The sequence below is a fragment of the Carlito syrichta genome, unplaced genomic scaffold (genome assembly GCF_000164805.1).
Source record: "Carlito syrichta isolate Samal-C Ts95f unplaced genomic scaffold, Tarsius_syrichta-2.0.1 Scaffold288347, whole genome shotgun sequence".
Classification (NCBI taxonomy): Eukaryota; Metazoa; Chordata; class Mammalia; order Primates; family Tarsiidae; genus Carlito; species Carlito syrichta.
This window is the reverse complement of record NW_007232443.1, coordinates 182,458-205,828: the sequence shown is the minus strand read 5'-3', so window position 1 is coordinate 205,828 and position 23,371 is coordinate 182,458. Positions and strand designations below refer to the sequence as shown.

Below are 23,371 nucleotides of genomic sequence, written 5' to 3'. Positions count from 1 at the left end.
ACTCCTGGCCCAAGTCAGTCCTCAGCTGCATGACCCATGCGGCCACTGGGCAGGGAAGGTGGCGGCTCCCAGGCCCCATCTGTGCCACCCAGACGTCCTGAACCTCGAGGAGCGCTGGCTCCTGTCTCCTGCTATGCCGCAGATGCCGGGTCACTGGGGTCTTATAAGGTGGGGCTGGAAGGAGGTGGGCCCCAGAGGGTCCATTCCTTAAGTGTTGGCTTCAAGATGGCCTGAGCCACGGGGCACAGAGGGCCTGAGAACAGCCAAAGGGCAATGTACTCTAAAAGTCAAGGTCACTAGCTGGTGACAAGGACAAACCCATTTGACCCACCTCTCCCACGGTGAATACCCTGGAGAGAAATGCATTCTTGATTTTGCTCAGAACTCACATCTAGGTTTGAACTGCAACAGAGGCTGTTTCTCTCCAGCTGTAGTTTCCTCCTTCTAGGAACCACACTCCTCCTCACCCCTGAGAAGCAGCTTGAGGCTCGCCACCTCCAGGGAGCCCTCCTGGAACAAGTCCAACTCTCGCTGCTCTTTCCTTTCCTTGATGACCTTCTGGATTCCACTGATGTGGCTTGAATGGCTGGCATGTGGCTGTGTGATCATTCTTTTCACTGATACACAGATTGCCAAGTTTCTGGCCTCTGCGAGAACTCAAGTCACAATATCTGATAATTGTTCATCTCTGCACTGAGTCTGGTATCCATCCCTGCTCGCTTGGTGACAATTCCACCCATCCCATGGTCTCCAGGATTCCAAAGAGCTTCTTCTCCTCCCAACGACTCAGTCAGATGAGCTTTGCAATATCCATTTTCCAGAGGAGGAAACTGCAGGTGGTACAGGTTAACAGAGAGAAAGGGAGCCCTGCTGTCAAAGAGTGAGATGAGGAAACAGACAGTCATACCAGTATTAGTAGCATGACACCTACATGGAGAATTTTCAGAGCGTTTTTACGTCCATTGTATCACTTTGACCCTGTGAGGTCACAGAAAAGATATTAATGAACTTGTGTTATATTGTAGTTGAGGAGACAGAGGTTCCAGTGGCTTTTCCGGGTGATACAGCTGGCAGGAGGCCCAGCTTCACCTTGCAGCTAGGATGGAAACTGACAGAGAAGCAGGGGTCTGCCCAAGCTCACAGCTAGAAAGCAAAGTGGACACAGGATGTCCTGAGCCTCCTGCTCCCCTGGGCTGCCTCCAAACCTGGCTCAGAGGCCGGAGTCCGTTCTCCCTTATGATGCAGGGGGCCACCACACAGCCCCTGCCACCCCCAAGTCCTTCAGGACATTCGATCACAGTGTCACCTGCTTTGCCATCCCTGCTTGGCAGGTGCTCCGCTGTTGTGCAACCAGGCACGGGGCTGGGGTTGGCTCCGTTAAATCAACAGCCGGGTGGCTAGAGCTGGCTGATTCTGCCCCCCTGGAGCTCAGTTGTGACAGCAATGAATCACACTAATGGCGAGAGGTGGCCATTCCTCCTCTTTGTGGCCTGGAGACAGATATTTCCAAAGCTCCTCCTCTGGCTCAGGCAAACACACCTGACCTCTGTTGCTGGGCCCAGGGTAAGGCGGAGCAGCCAGGGACAAGGTGGGGTGAACCAGATGGAGCTGGAGAGCGGAGAGAGCTCTCCCTCCCGACCCTGGCTCTGCCCAGCCACCCGGCGGGTGCATGATCCCAGGGAGGGCAGAGCCCTCCTTCCCAGAGGAAGGGGACAAGAGCCCGGTGACCTTGGGGTGTGCTTTGGCCCTGGCATCCCCCTCACTCACCCCAACTCTCTCTGCTGCTTACACTCTGCCTCTGACTCTCTTCCAAGAACAATTTGGCAAATTCTAATCTATAACCTGCAAAAAAAAAAAAAAAAAAAAAAACCTGGAAAAGTGGGAGGGCCAGAGCACCTGGGGGTCCAGAAGATACAGTCACATTTTTATAGTGGTGTTAAGTAACACGAATATCTTCTGGCAAAGAGCCTTGGAAATCGTTGAAAGGAAATTCATGGGCGCCAAGGGGAGTTAGTTGAGAAGCAAAACGTGTAGGATGCCTGAGGTCTCTGAGATCCGGCACTCCTCGACATTCTCTTCTGAGAAATGGCACTGCAGAATCGCTTTCTCATTCAACCAAGCTACATTGCAACATGAAACCAGAGTGTCACATGCCTGGAGACTGAGAGAACAGACCAGGCGTGGCCCTGTCCTCAAGGAGGCATACAGTATTGTTGTGAATTAAGTTGATCTGCGAGAAATCCTTAGCCCAGCACACAGTAAATGCTCCATAAACGTCAGCTGCTGTTATAATTTCTTAAAATTATGACTATTTTGATAGTCAGTTTTTGACTTTTTGTGTGTGTGTGTGTGGAGGTGAGGTCTCACTAAGTTGCCCTGGCTGGTTTCAAACTCCTAGGTTCAAGCAGTCCTCCCCACTCAGCCTCCCAAAGTGCTAGGACTATAGTTGTGAGCCATCACGCCTGGTTTCCTTTGACTGTTCTTTATGTGTTCTGTTTCCATGCTACTCACTGCCCCACGAGCCTCCTCAGAGCACAGTCTGGCTAGTCCCTGTCCTGAAGGGACAGCCGTGCTCCAGATGTCTCACCAGTCTCTGGTCACCCCTCCCTTCACCTGAGCCATCAGCCTTCTCCTGAAGAAGGAGACGAAGCCATATGCTATAAAGCGCTGGAGACAAAGTCTGGGACCGAGTCTTAGCTCCTCCAGCCCCCCAGCTGTGTAACCTGGGCCAGTTACAATTGTATCAGGGAGAATCTGTAAAATGGGAAAATCCAAAGTGTGTGGGTAGACCTTGGCAAAATAGAGATAAGCACTTTATACATATGCTAGATACCATGACTATCATTCCCTGTTAACCTAATTATTAAGAGAAAAATCAGAACCTCTACTGGTCTTCTTTACACTTATTTTGAAGGTTGGAGTTCTGCTTTTAATAATGGGGGAGGCACACAGTGTGCTGGGACCTCTAAGGGTCTGTCTGGCCACACCCCGAAATTGCTGCAAGGTCTGTAAACTCCCCGATGCATAACAAGCGTCCCTGAATGGTGGTCGCTAACTTCCTTGGCAAGTGTGAGACCAGAGATTTTTTTAACCACTGTGATCACTGGGCTCACATGTGATCTCCGCTATAAGCCTAGGTCTTTTCAAAGACCCCAAAGATCAAAGGCAGAAGCAAGAGCATAAGCAGGAAAAACAGAGTGAGCTGGAGAGGGAGACGCCGGGCTGTAAGGCCCTCGGTTTCTGTGGCTTGCTCACCGAACAACTCACGAAAGCTAGGCGGGACTCTGAAGATTTTTCCAGAGACCTGAACAGGCATTCTGTTTAGAGCCGGCATGGTCCCTGCCCTCCAGAAATTCTCCCACGATAAAGACACACAAAACACCAGAGGTGGGGGCTGCACATGGTTGACCTCCGCGTGGAATCTGCTGCAGCTGTTTGACCAATAGCACTTTAAAAAAAAGAAATTTTGGCCAGGCTCGGGAGCTTAGCCTGTCATCCCAGAATTTTGGGAGGCCAAGGCAAGTGGATTGCCTGAGTCTGTGGGTGTGAGACCAGCCCGGGCAACTTGGTGAGACCTCATCTCTACAATAAATCAAAAATTAGCCTGGCGTGGTAGTGCACACCTGCAGTTCCAGCTACTTGGAAGGATCACTGGAGCCCAAGCGGGTCAATGCTGGGGAAGCCGTGAGCGTGCCACCACACTCCAGCCTGGGCGACAGAGTGAGACTCAACTTAAAAAAAAAAAAAAAAGAAATTTTAATGTCTTTGGAAGGACACTCTAGGTGACCCCAGGTCCCTGTGTCCCATTGCATCACTACAGCTGAGTGAGTCACACACTTGTCTGCTTGGCCTCTGCAGCTTGGAGCCCGTATCTAGAGCACTACACATGAATATAAACGCAGGAGCCAAGTGTGACCGGAGCACAAAAGACAGGACTCATTCTACCTGAAGTCCAGGAGGAGGAGGCATTTGACTGAGATGAAGACAAGAGTAAGGACTTCAGGCATAACCCAGTGACCCACCCACAGTGTTTCTTTTCAAGTCCTTAGGTTGAGGCCCCAGAACTGACCAAAGAGAAAAGTTAGAACTTTTTCTTCCAGGCCAGTGAGCGCTTGGCCCAGCCATCGCAACTTGTCTTTTCTCTCTACTCTGATGCATTATGGTCCTGCTCCAGATGTAGCCTGAGCCCAGTGACCTGGGGATGTGAGGGGAGGGAGGGAGGGAGGGAGGAAGAGGAACAGTGGCAAGGAAGGGGTAAAACAGAGGGGGAAAGGTGGATGGAGGAGGGGGGAAGGAAAGGAAGGGGCGAGGTGAAGCTGGGTGGAGTTGACCCTAAAAGCAGCTGAAATAAACCTGCACTACCTGGCTGGCCTTCCAGCTTCACTTCCTCCCTCTGACTGAGGACGGACTCTCTTTGGACCTTTAAGCTCCACACAGACCATACAAATACTCAATTTCTTTTACAGAAAGGAGAGCACTGCAGAGCCACTAGGAAACAAATGGTATTTTATTCCTTTTTTTTTCTTTTTCTGTTGTTGAGAGGATAGATCACAATACAGAGAAACAGCAGTCTGGTCACAGCGGCACGGTTTGGTTGGTTTCCATGGGAACACGGAGGACAGGAGGGGCGGGATCTGGTGTGAGGTCCCACTCTTTTTATGACCTATGACCTCTTGCTGTTCCCTCTGCAGTGGGACTGTACGTCACCCGGCTGGGTCTCTAACCTGCCTCACTCACTGCTCTGACCACTGACAGGCAAAGGTACAGGAGTTGTCTCTGCTGCCTGACCAAGGGGACTGGGCAGGGAAGCAAAAGCCCCCTACTGTCCCTCTGCCCAGCCCAGCACGCTGGCCCTAACAGAATGAGAAGCCTTCAGCCATCACCTGCCAGAAACCCAACTCCAGGGACAGGAGTCTGTGTCCAGACTAGCTGGGCTGTAGGTTGAAGTCTCAGAAGCAGGGGAGGTTGGAGCGGGCAGGGTCCTGGAGCCCACGGGGTTATTGCTGAAAAGATATGGCAGAAGCACATTCCCCAGGGCCAGAGTAGGAGCCCTGGGCTGGAATCCCTGGGCGCTCTGTGAAGGGCCAGGGCAGGAAGTACTCCTGTGGAAGCCCCCGGGAGGAAAATGACCACAGAAGGGCACAGCCTGCCTGAAGGCAACGCTGGGTCCACCAGCTCCGTGCTATGTACCCACAATGGCTAAGAGGCCTCAGGACAGACTTGGGTCGAGTGAACTATGGCAGCAAGGTGCTTGAAAAGGAATGGACGGAGTCCATGGAGGTGACAACGGAGGTGACGCAAACCTTCCCAGGTCCCAAGATGCCTGGAGACTCCTGTCTGTGCTCCCACCTACACTCAATCCTAAGTGGAGGGAAGGGGCTAGTCTCGCAGGGAAGAAGCAGATTCCTGGAAGTGGGAGGTAACTGGGGTCCACGGGAAGTAGGGGAGGGGAGCCGATGGCGACAAGGCTCAGCTCCTGCCTAGGAAAGTGAGTCCACAGTTCACTAACACAATATCATCCACAAACGATAGCCACAAAGACCACAGCCAGCACACGCGCGCGCACACACACACACACACACACACAAAGACACATCACAGGAGTTGGACGAGACCGTGCAGGCTGCAGTGGGGAGTGTTAGTTGCATCATTGGGTTGAGGAGTGGTGTTAGAGGGATCAGGGGTGTGGGACGTGGAAGGGGACACACAAGTTCTTGGCTTCTCCTGGGGAAAGATCTGTTGCTGAAGTGGCCGGTTTTCTTAAGCATCAATATTTGCATCTAAAGGTTCAAGCAGCTGCCTTCAGGTCTGGAGGCTGAGAAGGGAAAGAATTTAGGTAAAACAAAAACAAAAACTTGAGTCCTTTCTGGTATCCTGACTGGACTGCTCCTTCCCCTGTCCTGAGGATAGCCCCCTTGCCCACTGAAACCCTGGGGTGACATCCCTGCCAAGCCCCCAAGTTCCTGGCGAAGCAAGAGGAACAAGGTTCAGATGCAGAGAAAGGAGAGGCAGGTGTAGGAGGCGGTGACCCTCAGGGGAAGGGGCTCCCAGGTGGGTTGGAACCTGGCAGGCATAGACAGGAAATTGTTAAATCCAGGACACCCTTGATAGTTGCTCACAGCTCTGAGACTTAGGAGAAAAGTTTTCTGAGAAAGACCTCGTTTGGAAAAAAAGACATTTCATTTCAAGGCTGCCTTCTGTCAGCCTCAGTCCATGGTGAAATGGGCAGAACACCAGGCTACCCTGAAGGACACCTGCCCCCTGGACTGGGCTCTCCCACTGTGTCACACTTAGGTGATGGCTTACCTGGAAGAGCCCCACCCAGGAGATGATGATCATGGACCCTGCTGTGCCCACCTGTGGGCTGTTATGAGGACATGAAAGCACTTAGGAAAGAATTAAAAAGCTACACAGGTGTATGGCACTGTAATGATCAGTGTGGAAGCTGGTGCACCAGGCATCTCATCATCCAGAAATCTCCTGTAACTCACAGTTAGGACCAAGTTATCACCTGTACCTACCTGTGATGCTCTAAGTGCATTTTTTAAAAAAGGCAGGCATGAGCTAACAAAGACTGACCTGTTCCCTCAGTATATTCCAGGGCATGTCATAAAGGGAGACAGACAGGACAGAGAGGCGTAGTGGAAAAAGCACTGAGGGACAGCCACGAAGACCTGAGTTCAAGGCCCAGGCTGTCACTTCCTGTCCATAGGGCCATTTCTCTCTGATCTCAGTTTCTTCATCTATAAAATGGGGCTAAACCACACCTGTGCTATTTGCATCTCTGGTCTACTCACGTGAGCTTGTGTGTGTGGTAGCACTGAGCATCATAAGGCATTTACCAGGTCCCATTTTCCTGTGTCCCCTACAAGGGACAATGGAAATGGGTACTAAGAATAATGCTCCCAAATGTTGAGAAGTGATAATGCTGGTAGGGGGAGGGGTCATATATTATTTGCCCTACTTTAGGGTTGGAAAGTTTCACCATAAAGTGTTTTTTAAAAATATGATCCTAAAAAGTTGGGTGCAGAGGCTCACGCCTGTAATTCCAGCACTTTGGAAGGCAGAGGATTGCCCGAGCCCAGGGGTTTGAGACCAGCCTGGGCAACTTGATGAGACCTTGTCTCTACAATAAGTAAAAAAATTAGCTGGATGTGGTGACTCACACTTGTGGTTCCAGCTACTTGGAAGGCTGAGGCAGAAGGATCACCTGAGTACAGCAGGTTAAGGCTACGGTGGCCCTGAGTGTGCCACTGCACTCCAGCCAGGGTGAGAGCGAAACTTTGACTCAAAAAAAAAGGGCCCTAAAGTACTTCCTAAATCATCACTGAAAGCCATTATCTTATGCTATTTGATATTAGGAGAATTCTACTAACTTTGGTGGTCTCCCACATGGGCCCTGTGAGCCTGACGCCTGGGCCATGTGGAAGCTCTATTTTCTAGTGCTTTCAGGAACGCCTTGGGTGTGTGGGACACCTCAGGGGTTTATGATCCTGGTCTGTTTCATTGCCCCTGAAACAGACCAGGGGTTTCTGGTCCTGGTCTTCTTTCAGACTCCTGAAAGGTTTCTCAGAACAGGGCTCATAATAAAATCCGTGCCCACTGCAAAGGCGAGCCCAATACTTCCTGCCGGGCCCCCCTGCCGCCCAGGCCTCGGTGCAAACAGTGACAGTGCCAGTGAAAGTGACAGGGCAGATCCAGGCATCTCTCACCTTCCCACCTGAGCGCTGCACTTCAGTTCTCTGCTTTCTGGGGCTCTGTTGCTGGAAAGAAGACCAGAATAGGCTGTAGTGATTGGACCCCTCCCTCAGCCCAGCGGGCCACCCCCACAGCAGCCATGCCTACGCCTGACTCTGGGGGCACCAAGGGTCAACGCATGCAACATTTTGACTCAGAATGTCCTGGATGCAAATCCTCACTCTGCTGGTTCTAAGAATGTGGGTGTGCTCCTTAACCTCTCATCGTCCAGACAGTGATGCTACCTCATGGGCACGTTAGGTGAGATGGGGCCTGTGACTGCCAAGCAGATGCTCTGTCCAGAGCACATGTCACCAGCAGTAGCCTGTCTGGTGGAGACACGGGGGCAACGCCTCAGAGGCCCTGGAGAGCCCTCTCCTGGAATGACAGGAGCACATCGGGCTGGCTCTAGGGAGGCCATGCACCTGGCGACAGTCCCCGCACTGAGCCACACAAGAAGCCTCCTCATCCCCTCCGTTCTGTCTGGATAGGTGGCCACCGGCAGTTACCATTTGCAGTGATGAGGTTCTCCACCTGGGCTTCCTCATCTCCTGGAGCCCTGAAAGGGAAAGAGACACATAGCCCTGTCAGAGGCCTCCAGGGCCAGCCAGGAAAGCATCACCACTTGAGCTGCCCAGGACCACTGTCCTCCGTGTGTTCAGAGGAGCTTGGGCACTTTGTACCATGGAACACAAGGGGCGGAGGGGGAAGTCAGGACTCGAGGGTCAGCGTTAGAAGGAACTCATGGGACTCTTCAATGTCAGCCCCCGAGAGAACTAAGTACTGGGAAGAGGTGGCCTAGGGTCACATAGGGCCTTGGGTGTGTCCTGCCACAGGCTTTGGACTTCTGAGGTTCAGCTACCCTTGGCTATTGTGGTGGATTAATGGGGTATGACCTTTACATAGGGGTAGAAAGGAAGTCCAAGTGTCTACTCAGCTCAAAGAGCCTCACAAACAGGTGAAAAGTGAAAGCAGTGCCAGAGGTCCTATAGAGAGGACCTGGGTGTCAAGAGAGGACTGAAAGCCCTCCGTTTTCCTTCTCCCAAGCTCAATTGTCTCAAGGGCCCCTAGGCAAGTTTCTAGCACCTTCTTGCCTCCCCCCATATACATCAGAAAGGCAGAATGGGCTAACTAACCCTCAATGCTTTGACCTCTCCTTTGCCCCAAAGTCTGCCTGGCAACCCTCAAACTTCTACCCCCATGCCCCAACACACTCTGCTTCTGAGACAAGAATCCAAGAGAATACCCATTTGGGGTCACACAATAGGAGCCCCTTCCTGTCCCTCCTAATATCACCCTCAATGTCCATTGTCATGGCATCCTTACCTGGGCTTCTGATTGAAATTGCACTTGCACCTGCGACCTGAAAGGCAAAGAAACCATCCAAGTTCATCCTCCTGGCATGAGCTCAAGGTCATGCTCCTGACTTGGCCACAGCAAGGCTGTCCTGTGAGTCCAGGCAGGTCGTGGGACTATGTAAATGGCACCCCCTAGACCTGGGTAGTGCACTTGCTTGTGGGGTAGGATTCATCTATATTCAACAGTTCAGACGGCTACATCACTATATCTCACTAGATCATGCAAGTGCAGACTAAGCTCACATGGGAAAAATAATTGCAGGGGCACATCCCTGGGAGTGCACTCCTATGTCCTGTGACTGCCCCACACATACCCTCTGAATAAGCTCTGAGAGACCACCCTGTCCCTTATCTATGCTTATTGCTATGTGGCATTTTCTTTGTTCATGCTTCACTGTTTTACTGAGCACTTACTTTGTGCCCAGCACTGCATTCAGTCCCAGATGTAACATGGAAGACAGAGAGTCTCCTTCCCTCTCTGGAGAGAAAGAATGTCTAGGCTCTCACCCTGTCCCCCTGTTTAGCAGCCTTAGCCATGACATTGCTCTTATGGAGTGAACCAAGAAACAAATACACTTACTGAGGATGAGGAGAATCCCAACAGAGAAGAGGACCACGGCGAACACCAGTCCCCCAATCCTCAGGGTCTGGTAGTCTGCCAAAGGAACCAAGAGTGAGGGACAGCAAAAGCGGCAGGGCCAGGAAGAAGGTCTGTCCCTCCCTGGACGAGGCTGCACTCCCCACCCCCACCTTGCACCCGGGGTTGCCGCGGCCAACGCTCACCATAATGAAATGGGTCCATTTCCTTCTCCTTCTCAGCTGCTATAAAAAGAAACACGTGGTCAAAGGGAGACAGCCACACACAGCCTGGTTCCTAAACACCTTCCCTCGCCTCACAGATCTCAGACCCCTCAAAGAGAGTCCTGGGGTGTGGTAGCGCTCGCCTGTAGTTCCAGCTACTCGGAAGGCTGAGGCGGAAGGATCGCCGGAGCCCAGCAGGTCGAGGCTGCGGTGGCCGGGAGCGGCCACTTCACTCCAGTCTGGGCGACAGAGTGAGACTCCAACTCAAATAAAAAAAGAGAGTCCTGGGAAGCAGGGCCCATTAGCAGAGGTGCTGAGAGAAGGCCTTCTGGTGAGTATCACCCTGAGGGTCGAGGGCAAGGGGGTGACTTGGAGCCACAGGGAGGTTTCATGGCACACCCATGTTTATTGCCCATTTGGGCTCTTGAATCATCCCCCAAAGGCAGGCTCTATCCTCCCTCTTGTGACAGATGGAGAAACTGAGACCAGGGAAGAATGTGTGACTCGCAGGAGGTCAGAGCTGGTAAATCATGACCTAGAGACTGAAGTGCAGGTTCGAATTCCTAGGTTCAGACCAGAAGTCCACAGGGGCTTGGTGGGCTTGGAGGGTTTAAAATGAGACTCTGCTGGACACTTGTGGGGAGAGGGTGCAGGCTGGGTTGGGGTCTCTGAATAGATAGCTGCTGCCTTCCTTGACTTTTTCTGCTGACTGAAGGGAGGGACATGGCTGGACACGAAGAGCCTGAGAGCCCCCCAACCCTAATGTCCCAAAGGGCCAGAAGCTTCCAACAGAAAGAGCTGTCTAGGGCTACCATCTTGTCACAGCCAGGTCCTGAGGGATACTTACCACTGGCCAGGGCCACGGGGGCCAGCAGGCTACATAAAAAGATCAGCACCACCTCCATGGCGTCTGGGAACAGAGGGAGGAAAAAAGTGATTCTCTGGATAGGAGACCCCCCATTTCTCAGCTCCAGCCATCAGACTGACTGGGGCTGAGACAAACTCCCACCTCTGCTCTGAGCACTCATGACTCGGAGTTCCAGCAGCCTGAGCAGAAGCGCTTGACGTTTATTGGCCTCTTACAGAATGTTCTACATGCATTAACTCAATTAGTACAATTGAATCAGGACAATTAGCAGGCACTACAACTAAATCATGTTGCGGGACAAGGACCCGAAGCTTAAGGAGGTTAAGTGATGCCAAAGTGAGTAGCCGAGACTACATCCTAACTCAGCACAGTAATTTCTTGGCTGCACTGCCTCTGTGGCAAAGTCACACTATCATAAGGATTTGGGAGGTGATCTCACCTGAGCTCCTCTCTCCAGGCCACTTATTTGTGGCCACTTCTAGTTTGTTTAGATGCCTGGGACCTTCCTGCCTGGTTCTCACAGACAACATCCCCTGCCAGAAGTTTCTCTTTATAGTAGACTAGATGTGGCCGGTAAACCAATGTCCTTCTAGTCCAGCCAGCGGATTGGGGACAGAGACTTGCTGTTTCCTGGACTTTCCATGGTAAACCCTGAAATGCTGATACTCTCCCTTAAGGCATCCCTCATATCTCACCTCTTAAGTGACCACATCAATCCTTCCTGGAGGCATTAGTTCAGAATCCTCCAGAAAGGTGGTTTAAATAAACAAAAAGGAGTTTGGAGACTAGTTCTCTGAGCATCGGCACCCCGGCTTCTTCTTCCCCCGAAGATGCTGAGACCTCTGCTCAGCACATTGGCTGTGGTCTCTGGGGTGGGTGGTCCCCAGGGTGAGTCATCTGGGTGGAGGCAGGGCCAGCTGGTCCCACCTAGGGAGACATTTCAACGGAGGTACACGCACCTCACTCCTGGACTTAAAGGAGTGTAAGGAAGAGCCAGAGAGGAGCAAAAAGGAGCCTGAACCAGGAAAGTCCAAAGTGTTTTCTCTTTTCCATGTAAGGTGACACTGGTAGCGTCCTGAACCCCTGAACATCTGTCTAGTGGCCAGGACGATTGCTCTGAGCACGCTCAAGTCTTTTCCCGGGGCCAAGAGCGAGGAGCCCCAGCTGCACTTCACCTCTCAGCCACCAGGGGTCAGAACGACTGCATCCAGAGCCTTGCCAAGGCCCACACCCTCGACTCAGGAGTGATTCAAAAAGCCTGTCAAAGCGCAGTTATTTTCTTTTAATGCCATCTCACTTCATATTTATATTTCTTTTAGTGTTTACAATATATTTTGTATGTATGAAATATGCGGAGCACACACATATAATGAAGCACAGTAATAAACACCCAATAAATAAGTAACCTATGGACTAGAGCTTTGAAAATACTGCTGTATTATACCCTGCATTTCCCTCTTAGCACCCTGCCTCTCTTCCAGAGGTGCTCAGTATCTTGAATATATATTTGTAAGCATTCCCTTGCCCCTCTTTTTAAAAAGCTGCCAATCAACGGGTATACAAATTTCAGTTGTCCAAGATGAATACATTCTAGATGTATTCATATACCATATACCATTGCACCTGTAGTTATCAACACTGTATTGTACACTTCACACTACGTTAAGGGGTAGATCTCATGTTAAGTGCTCTTACCACAGTAAAAAAATATATAATTCACATACTACAAAATTTACAATTTTAAAATGCATAATTCAGTGCTTTTGAGTATATTCACAAGGTAAATCATCCATCACCACTATATAATTCCAGAACATTTTCATTATCCCCAAAGAAACCTTGAACCCATTAACAGTCACTCCCTAGCCCTTCCCCCAGACTCTGACAACCATTTTTTTTTTTTTTTTAATTTTTAAAGACAGGGTCTTGCTCTGTCATCATCTAGGATGGAGTGCAGTGGCATGACCAGAGCTCACAGCAACCTCGAACTCCTGGACCCAAGTAGTCCTCTCACCTCAGGCTCCTGAGTTGCTAGACCACAGGCGTGTGCCACCACACCCAGCAATTTAAAATTTTTTTTGTAGAACTACAGGGTCTCACTCTGTTTCTCAGGGTAATCTCAAGCTTCTAGCCTCAAGAAATACTCCTACCTTCGCCTCCCAAAGCACTGGATTACTTTCTGTCTCCATGGGTTTATCCATTCTGGACACTTTGTATAATGAAATCATAAAATATGTGGACTTTTGTGTCTGGTTTTCAACTTAGCATAATGTTTCCAAGGTTCATCTACATTATAGCTTGTATTGGTGTTTTATTCCTTTTTTATGGCCGTCGTATGGATACACACCTTGCTCTTCTTTTAAAAAATATATTTAACATTTACATATATCTAAATAACATTGTTTAATGTAGCTTTTTGAGCTTTATATCATGTTGTTTACAGTCTTCTGGCACTTGCTTTTTTTGTTTGACATTATGTTTCTGAGATTCACTCATATTATTACACGTAGCTACAGTTCATTTTCAGTGTTGTGTAATATTCCATTTTGCAGGTAACTTATCATGTATTGATCCATTTTCCTGCCAGTGGACATCTGTTTTCCCCCCAATTTTATGCTATCATAAGTAATGGAGTTGGCCATTGCCCTGCTAAGCTCTGGTATGGTTATGTGCTCTTTGAGAGCTATGACCAGGCCATGTTTCCTGGCTTTGCCCCCTACTCCCACCTTGGGGAGGTGAATCTCCTCTTTCTCTCTCTTTAATTTACTTTCTAAATAAACTATATTTTCTAATCTAAAAAAAAAAATGGAGTTGTGAACATCTTTTGTGTATGTTGCCAGGGCATGCATGCAAGAATTTCAAGGAAACTGTTTTTCAATTCTTTTGGCCACCATTCTCATAAAAAATACATTTTACATTGCAACCTAATACAAACACATATTCATATATCCCAGAAACAGAATCACAAAACAATACCCTCACTATCAATGAGATACCCTATTTTCTATTCAACTTTGTTTCCTTTAAAAAAAAATTCTGGCTGGGCTCAAGTGGCTCATCCTATAATCCTAGCACTTTGGGAGGCCGAGGCGAGTGGATTGCCTGAACCCACGGGTTCAAGAGCAGCCCAGGCAACTTGGTAAGACCTCATCTCTACAATCAATCAAAAATTAGCCAGGCATGGCAATGTGCCTGTAGTTCTGGCTACTTGGAAGGCTGAGGCGGAAGGATCCTATTAGCCCAGCAGGACGACTCTGGGGTGGTCGTGAGCATGCCATGGCACAGCCTGGGCGACAGAGTGAGATTCCAACTCAAAAAGAAAATTCTTAGGCTCCATAATAGGTCACACTCTTCTTTGAAAAATTATGTTGCAGAGATAATCCTAGGAGTGAAGTTGTTCACTGAACTGCACAGTATGCAAACTGCCAACTTTACACTGTAATGTAAAATTGTTTTCCAAAGCGTCACCTCCATCATTAATATCCCACCAGCTGTATATGACTATCCCCATTTCTCTACATCCATATCGATACTTGCTGTTGTCAGATATCTTAATTTTTGCCAAACTAGAGGTCTAAGATGTAGTCTTAATTTGATTACTTTGTAACGGAGTTGGGCATCTTTCTGGGTGTTTGCTATTCCTGTGTCTTCATCAATGATATGTTTTTTTCATGTACTCTGCCTGTTTTTTAAATGAATTGACTTATTAATGTTTTATTCTGTATTCTAAACCTTTGTCATTAAGTATTGCAAACAGCTCCTCCCAATTAGTGGCTGTCTTTTTTACTTTTTAAAATGGTCTTTTTTTTTTTCAGTTGGAGTCTCACTCTCCAGACTGGAGTGCACTGGCACACGCATGGCCACCCCAGCGTCAACTTGCTGACTCAGGAGATCTTGCTGACTCAGGAGATTCTTCTGCCTCAGCTTTCCAGTAGCCAAAACTACAGGTGTGCGCTACCACGTTCAGCTAAGTTTTTGATTTATTGTAAAGACGAGGTCTCGCCATGTTGCCCAGGCTGGTCTCGAACCCCTGGGCTCAGACAATCCTCTCACCTCGACCTCCCAAAGTGCTGGGATTACACATCGTGCCCGGCCTAAAATGGTCTTTTAATGAATAGAATTCCTTAATTCTAATATAATTGAATGGAGTGATTTTTTGTGTGTCATAAGATATTCCTTCTCTCCCTGAGGTCAGAAAGAATTTTTTTCTAACAAATTGAAAACTTTGTCTTTTACATTTAAATTTTTCTGACATCCAGAATTGATGTTTGCATAAGGTGTGAGGTAGGGATCTAAGTTCCTCTTTTTCCCATACTGAAAATCATCTGTCCTGGCACCAGTTGTTCACTGCCTCCCCTCCTTCCTCATGATATGCCATGGCGTTTTGTCATATATCTGGTTTCTATTTAGGTGTGTGTATCTGTCTCTGGGCTTTCTCTTTGGATCTGCTGGTCAATTCGTCTGTACCTGCATTACAATTGCAGAATTTTAATTACTGTAGTTTTATAGTAGTCTTGCCATGTGCTGGGAGGAGCTCTCATCTTTTTCTCCCCTTCCTTTAAGAATGTCTTCACTATTCCTGCTTTTTTGCTCTTATATATACATTTTAGAAATCAGCTTGTCAAATTCATCCAAAACTACTGAGATCATGAAAACCTCAATGGATCTATGTATAGAATGACTTGGGGAGCACTGACATATTTTTTTATCTTGAGTGGCCTATCTATAAATAAATCTTTTCGTTTAGGTCCTTTTCAATAAGGTTTCATAAATGCCTTTATCTAGGTCTTGCATATCTTGTGACATTTATTCCTATATACCTTATACTTTTTCTTGCTGTTTTAAATGTTATCGTATATGTTGTTTTCTCATTTTTGCTGTACAGAGAAAAACAATTGATTTTTATATGTTGATCTGAAATCTGAAATCTTCTTAAACTCTCCTATTGTTTCTAATAATTTACCTATAGACGTCTTTAAGTCTTCTCTGTAGATATATCATCTGTAAATGATACAGTATTGATTTTCCTTTTCAATTCTCACACTGTTTATTTCTTTTTTTTTTTTTTTTTTTGAGTTGGAGTCTCACTCTGTCACCTAGATTGGAGTGCAGTGGCCGCTCCCGGCCACCGCAGCCTCGACCACCGCAGCCTTGACCTGCTGGCTCTGGTGATCCTTCCACTTCAGCCTTCCAAGTAGCCGGAATTACAAGCATGTGCTACCACGCCTGGCTGATTTTTTAAAAATTTATTGTAGAGATGAAGTTTCGCTGCCCAGGCGGGTCTTGAACCCACAGGCTTAGGCAATCCACTCACTTCAGCCTCCCAAAGGCGTGGGATTACAGACTGAGTCACCAAGCCCAGCTACACTGTTTATTTCTATTTCTTGTCTTAGTGTACTGGCTAGGAATCCCAGTGAAATGCAGAATAGAGGCCAGGCATGGTGGCTGACACTTATGATCCCAGCAACTTGGGAAGCTGAAGCAGGAGGATTGCTGGAGCCCAGGAGTTCGATTGCAGCCTAGGTAACATAGTGAGACCTCATCTCTACAAAAAATTAGCCAGGCGTGGTAGTCCCAGCTACTTGAGAGCCGGAGGCAGAAGGATCTCCTGAGCCCAGGAGGTCCAGGCTGTGGTGAGCTGTGATTGTGCCACCGCCCTCCAGCCTCAGTGACCAAGTGAGACCTCCAACTCGAGGGGGACAAAAAAGTAATAAATAAATAAGTGTAGCAGCGAAACAGTGATAATAAACACACACAAGCCACATATGTACACACGCACACTACATAAATGCACAGTCTTATTACTGATTTGAAATGAGGTTCTACTGTTTTGAAAGTTCCCCTCTAATCCTGGTTTCCCAAGATGTTTCTGTTTTATGTTAATTATGAATGAGTGTTCTGTATATAGTTTTTCTCCTCTAATTTATAAATGAAGTAAACTCTATGTACGGATTATCAGATGTTAAGTTATCCTTGCATTTCTGGGATGAAACCAAAGTAATTAGTTTTTAATAAGCAGATAGATTTGGTTTGCTGATATTTTAATGAATGGTTACGGCACTTTCTGGATATTGAATACATTGAGTTATAATTTTCATAAGAATTCGCCCTCTTCTGGCTTTCAAATATATTGCCACAAAGTTATTGTTTTTTCATTCCTAATATTACTTGTGATGGTTCCCTTTCTTCTTGATCAGTCTCACCAGAGGTTTAACTACTTTATTAGTCTTTTCAACTCTTGGTTTTGTTAATCCTTCTTACTGTGTTTTAAACTTTCTTTTTTCTTTATTTATTATCATTTTTTAAAAGTCAGAGTCTCACTCTGTTACCCAGGGTGGAGTGCAGTGGCACAGCACAGCTACCACGGCCTTGACCTGCTGGGCTCAGGCGATCTTTCTGCCTCAGTACCCGAGTAGCTGGGACTACAGGCAGGCACTACTGCGCCTGGCTAATTTTTTTTTATTTATCGTAGAGATGTCTCACCAAGTTGCCCAGGCTAGTCTCGAACCACTGGGCTCAAGAGATCCTCTTGCCTTTGCCTCCCAAAGTGCTGGGATTACAGGTATGAACCACCAAGCTTGGCTAAACTTTTCTTAATTCTGCCTTTATACTATCTTTGGGTTTCTTGTATTGTCTTAAAAAATTTTTTTTTCTTTAAGTTTATTTTAAGATTTGTAGAGATGGGGGTCTCACAATGTTGGCCAGGCAGGTCTTAAACTCCTGGGCTCAAGCAATCCTCCCTCCTTGGCCTCCTAAAGTGCTGCGATTAAAGGCATGAGACACAATACCTGGCTATTGTCCTTTTTTAAATGTTTATCTCCTTACATTGAATACCTAGTTTATTATTATTTAGCTTCTCTCTCTCCCTCCCTCATGGTCTCAAACTCCTGGGCTCAAGTAATCCTCCCACCTCAGCCTTCCAAAGTGCTGGAATTACAGGCGAGAGCCACCATGCCCAGTCACTTGGTGTTTTCTAACATAAGCACTTACAACTATAAAGTTCCCTCTAAGTGTTACTTTCACTCTATCATGTAAGATGCTTTGAAGTATGGTTTTTAATGTTTAGTTCTTAGTGCTTTAAACTTCCATTATAATTTCTTGCTTTACCCATGCATTATTAAGGAGTGTGTGTTTTAAATATCCAAATATATAGTGGTTTTTTGGTGTTTTTTTTTTTGAGTTGGAGTCTCACTTTGTCGCCCAGACTGGAGTGCAGTGGCCGCTCCTGGCCACTGCAGCCTCGACCTGCTGGGCTCTGGTGATCCTTCCACCTCAGCCTTCAGAGTAGCCGGAAGTACAGGTGCGCGCTACCACGCCCGGCTAATTTTTTGATTTACTGTAAAGACGAGGTCTCGCCAAGTTGCCCAGGCAGGTCTCGAACCCGCGGGCTCAGGCAATCCACTCACCTCAGGCTCCCAAAGGCACAGGATTTACAGGCTGAGCCACCGAGCCCAGCTCATATAGCGGTTTTTAATGTATTTTTGTTATTGATTGTTACCTTAAGTGCACTAAAGTCAGAACATGTCCATATGATATACCGATGTCTTGACATGTATTAAGACTCTCTGTATAACCCAGTACATGGCCAGTTACTATAAGACTTGTATTCCATGAATGCTTAGAGGATTGTGAATTCCTTTGTCATTGGGAATAAAGTTCTACGTGCCCATTAAGATTATTAACTGTATTGCTTAAATTTCTATCATTTTGGAGGTTTTTTTGTGTATGACTGTTCAACCTACCAAAAACTAATATAGGAACTTTAAAATCTACCAAGATGAGGAAGGATTTATAAATGTATCCCTGTGTTTGAAGCTGAAGAGTTAATTTGATCAGATCTGCCTGCCCTGATTGCTTTCTGCTATTTTTTTTTCCTTTTTCCATGGAGCTGAAGGCTGTGGTAGCAAAGCCTCACTGCTAAATGCTGAAACCTAACCTTCACTGGCTACTTTATAGATAACATTCATAGGTCACCATGGTAATGGTCGCTTCAGTTGTTTTTCAGGAACTTGGGCCAGCTCCTGTCCAGCTCAAACCGGTTAAGACCACTGACCCTTCGACTGGGCCTTCACAAGTGCCCAAGAGGTGGCCTTTTGCTGTCAGAAGGCCAAAAACTCCACTCTCAGATCATGCTAATGATGCAATTTTCTGTATACATGTCCTACAAAATGCCAAGAACCCAGACTAAGCTTACAGGGAACAATCACCAATCACCTTTACCCAAACCGTAGACCATCCCACCTCCCTAACCCATAAAGATCCCTAAGCCTTATCTTCAGGGAGGTGGATTTCAGAGTTATTCTGCTCTCTGCTTGGTGGCCTTGTGAATAAATCTTTTCTCTTTTGTAAAACTTGTATCTCAGTGATTGATTTACTGTCAACGGGCAGAACACAAGAACCTGGCTGATAACATGTTTCTCACGATATTCTAACAGAAAGTTGAAAATTTTGTTATTGTTCTGTGAGTTAGGTCTTTTAGGATTATATAGCAATTCTCTCTATCTTAAATTCTATTTTACTTTCTGCCTTTCTAGTGTCTCATGTGTTATGTGGGAATCTTATAAACAGCAAGGAGTTCGTTTTTGGGGTGTTAAATTCTGATAGTCTCTATTAATTGTCAGATTTACCCCCATTTAATTTACTCCATTTGTTGTAACTATTGTTATATTTGTCTGCTATCTACCAGCTATTTTTTCTCTACTCTCTTGTGCTTGCTTGTTTCTCTTTTCTTGTCTTCTTAAAAATTACTTTTTTATTATTCCCTTTCTCTTTCTTCTGGTTTAGAAATAATACAACCTATTTCTAATCTTTTAGTAGTTATCTCTGGGATTTTCTCATGTGTATTCAACGTAACAAAGCCTTAAAAAGTTCAATGTTAACAGCTATATAGCTATTAGGTATAATACCCTCCCTGAAAATTCAAAAATACAAATCATCACCTTCGTGATATACATGCTTTTACTGTACAATATTTCAGCTTTGTCTTTTTTAATGGAAGATATAGTTTATTTCGAAAGTAAATTAGACAGAGAGAAGAGAGAGGAGATTCACCTCCCCAAGGTAGGGGAGGGGGCCAAAGCTAGGAAATATGGCAGCCATAGCTCAAAGAGCCACATGGACACACCAGAGTTTAACAAAGCAATGGTTAGCTTTGTCTTTTCTTAATCCTAAAAAAGTAGATATTAGTATTTGTATTTCATGAAAACAATATTTGTTTAGATTTACCCATGTGTGTAGCAGCCAGTTTTCAAGATGGTCCCAATACCTCCTGATAGCCATATCCTTGTATAGTCCCCTCCCACAATGCACCAGGGTTGCTCTGTGTGACCCATACAATATGGCAGAAGTAACAGTATGCCACTTCCACTATTAGGTTATAAAAGGCACCATGGCTTCTCTCTCTCTCTCTCTTCTCCCTTGGATTGCTTGTTCTGGGTGAAGCTGCCATGTCTTAAGGATACTCAGGTATCCCTGTGGAAAGGCCCCTGAGGCAAAGAATTGTGGGCTTCAGTCCAAAAGGATTGCTAGGAAATAAGGCCTGCCACAAACCACATGAGCTCAGAAGCAGATCCTCTAGCCTTCATGTGACCGCCATCCTGGCTGACAGCTCGACTGCAACCTCATTAAAGACCCTGAGCTGAGGTGAGTGGATTGCCTGAGCCCGTGGGTTCGAGACCCGCCTGGGCAGGCGAGACCTCATCTCTACAATAAATCAAAAATGAGCCGGGCGTGGTAGCGCACACCTGTAATTCTGGCTACTCGGAAGGCTGAGGCGAAAGGATCGCCGGAGCCCAGCAGGTAGAGGCTGCAGTGGCCGGGAGCGGACACTGCACTCCAGTCTGGGCGACAGTGAGACTCCAACTCAAAAAAATAAAATAAAATAAACAACACCCTGAGCCAGAACCACCCAGCTAAGCTTCTCCAAGATTCCTGACCTTCAGAGATTATGTGAAATAACAAATGTTTGTTGTTTTAAACTGCAGTATTAGTGGGTGATTTGTTACACAGCAACAACTAACTTACAATATATTTACTAACTGATTTGCTCACCATTCTCAGTTGTCCTTCAAATCATTCAAGACATTTTCTTTATTCCTGAAGAATACTTTAAAAAATTTTCTTTAATGAAGATCTATAGTTATAAACTCTGTTTTTGTTCATCTGGAAACGTTTTCATTTCACCTTTGTAGCAACAAATCCTAGGGTGATCTCTAGTAATTCCAACCCTCTAGTGCTCAAGCCTTTGTAGAACCTCCTCCCCTTGAATGCGGGCAGGAGCTGCCACATTCTTCCAACCAACAGAATACGGTAAAGGTGGTGGGATCTCACTCAAATGACTGTTATGTTATATAAGATTCCATCTCGGCAGACTGGAGCTAGACTTTTTCCCCCTTGCTGGCTTGAAAAAGCAAGCTGCCATGTTGTGAGAGGGCCCACGGAGAGAGGGCAAGGAATTGTGGGAAGCCTCTAGCAGCTGAGAGCTGTTCCAGCCAAAAGCCAGAAAGAAGATGGGAACCTGAGTCCTTCTGCCACAAGGAGATGAATTCTGCCAGCAACCTGGAAAGTCTGGAAACATATTCTTTCCCAGTCAATCTTCTTTTCAGACCACAACCCGAGCCAATGTCTACACTGTAGCTTGGAAGCTTGGAAACAAATAATTCACTAAGCTGTACTAGACTTCTGACCTGAACAAGTCATGAGATCATAAAGGTGTGCTGCTTTAAGCTGCTAAGTTTGCAGTAATTTGATATGCAGCAATACAAAATGAATACAATCCTATCCTTGAAGGGTAGTTTGGCCATGGGCACAGTTCTAGGCTGCTCATTACTTCTGCTCTATACTTTTGAGATGTTATTTCATTGCTATCTGGGTTCTATTATCAGTATGGAGAAGACTGCTGCTTATTGTCATTTCTTTATAAATGTCCTATTTTTTCCCTCTGTCTCCTTTTCTTTGTGTGTGTGGTGCTATAGATTTCATTAGACTCAAGTCTAATGTGAATTTATTTCTATGGATTCTGTTGTGTTCCTTTTACTTGTAGATTCATCTTTTCATCAATTATGGAATGCTGCCACTTCATTCTGTTACCTCTTCAAATATTGCCACTTCACTCTGTTTTCTCTTTCTGACATTGTGATCAGAAACATGTTAGGCATTCTCATTCTATTTTCCATATCACTTAACTGCTCTTTCATATTTCCTCCTTCCTGTTTCTCTGTACTACCCTCAGATTTATTTTCCATCTGCTGATTCTCTTTTTATAACGGTATCTACCTGCTGCTAAATCTATTCACTTAACTTTCTTTTTTTTGAGACAGGGTTTCACTCTGTTGTCCAGGCAAGAGTACAGTGGTGCCATCACTGATGACTGCAGCCTTGAACTCTTGGGCTTAAGAGATCCTCCCGCCTCAGTCTCCCAAGTAGCTAGGACTACAGGTGCATACCACCACGCTCAGCTAATTTTTTTTTTCTATTTTTTGTACAGACGGGGTCTTACTTTGTTGCCCAGGTTGGTCTCAAACTCTTGGTCCCAAGTGATCCTCCTGCCTCATCTTCTCAAAGTGCTGGGATTACAGGTATAAGCCACTGTGCCTGGCCCATCCATTTAATTTTTTATTTCAGTGATTATATTATTAATTTCTAAATGTCCTATCTAGTTGTTTTGGAAAGTGCTTGGTCATTTATGTTCATCTTAGTCACCTGCTCATTTGTGATTCCATCTTTTATTTCTTACATTTCTTGCAGTTATTTTATATCTGATAACTCCAAACTCTCAAATCCTTAGGGGTCTAAATCTACTTGTTCTTTCTGTGTCATTCAATCATAGGTACTTGGTTTTCTTCTGTTTAATAATACTTGGTTGTAATCTCATATTTGCTAGATTTTTTAATCTGTGAGCAATGGGACCCCTTTCTCCAGAGAGGATTTGCTTTACTTGTTCATGAAGACTGAGGGCAGCAGATACCAACCTGAAATCACTTTAGCCCCTCCTGAAGGGTCCTGGGCTTCATGTTTGGTTTGGTTTCCCAACCTTGCTGGACCCAATGCTTATTAGTCTCCAGAATGCAGTGATGCCAACTAGTATTCATTCTAAGAGCAACTCTGGCTTAAGTTCTGACTATGCTTCACACAGTACAGTGCTAGTTTTATTTCATGGGGGGCTTTGGGGTGAACTTTTTCTGTTTAGTTTGATTTTTAGGTAGTATTTGGTGTGGGAAAAGGGGTGAGGACTGATGATTGGATGACTTTTTTTTTCCTTCTTGTAAACCAAGCTGTGTAATAACAAATCTGGGATTGATTATATATGTATTTTTTTCTTTTCTTCTTTTTCTATGGATATATTCAATCAGAGCGGCCACAAAGACAGACAGAAAATGCAGGGATTTCATTCTTTTGCCTCCTAGTGTAAACAAAAGGAGCAAATTGTTCCAGGTCTATCAGTGTGGGGTTAAATATTTTACAGGGGAAAGTTCCTTCAATAAGCCAGGCAATCATACAGCCCTAAATATATCTTCCAAAGTATGAAATATAGTAAGTTTTGAACATCTATTTTGAAACTCATTCCTTCCTTTCCTTCTTTCTTTCCTTCCTTCCTTCCCTCTCCTTC

At 46.2% G+C, this 23,371-nt stretch overlaps 1 protein-coding gene across 9 annotated transcripts; it reads right to left on the bottom strand.

Moving 5' to 3' along the window:
• Positions 1 to 1,295: 1,295 nt before the first annotated feature.
• FXYD6 (FXYD domain containing ion transport regulator 6) lies at positions 1,296 to 22,825 on the bottom strand. Of its 9 annotated transcripts, none has more exons than XR_002481700.1 (8): positions 10,744 to 10,809; positions 9,879 to 9,917; positions 9,676 to 9,750; positions 9,064 to 9,100; positions 8,247 to 8,296; positions 7,713 to 7,763; positions 5,571 to 5,815; positions 1,296 to 1,306 (listed from the first exon to the last, which is right to left on the bottom strand). XR_002481700.1 is itself a non-coding variant. In XM_008053648.2 (8 exons), the coding sequence occupies exons 2-7, from the start codon at positions 10,799 to 10,801 to the stop codon at positions 7,735 to 7,737; spliced, it is 288 nt and encodes a 95-aa protein (XP_008051839.1). In that variant the 5' UTR covers positions 10,802 to 10,806; positions 22,734 to 22,825; the 3' UTR covers positions 4,487 to 5,815; positions 7,713 to 7,734. The 9 variants fall into 9 exon arrangements, 6 of the variants coding, with proteins under 6 accessions (XP_008051839.1, XP_021565932.1, XP_021565933.1 ...); XR_002481699.1 differs by lacking the exon at positions 1,296 to 1,306 and adding an exon at positions 1,530 to 1,539 and having other exon boundaries at positions 5,567 to 5,815; XM_008053648.2 differs by lacking the exon at positions 1,296 to 1,306 and adding an exon at positions 22,734 to 22,825 and having other exon boundaries at positions 4,487 to 5,815; positions 10,744 to 10,806.
• Between the last annotated feature and the right edge of the window lie 546 nt (positions 22,826 to 23,371).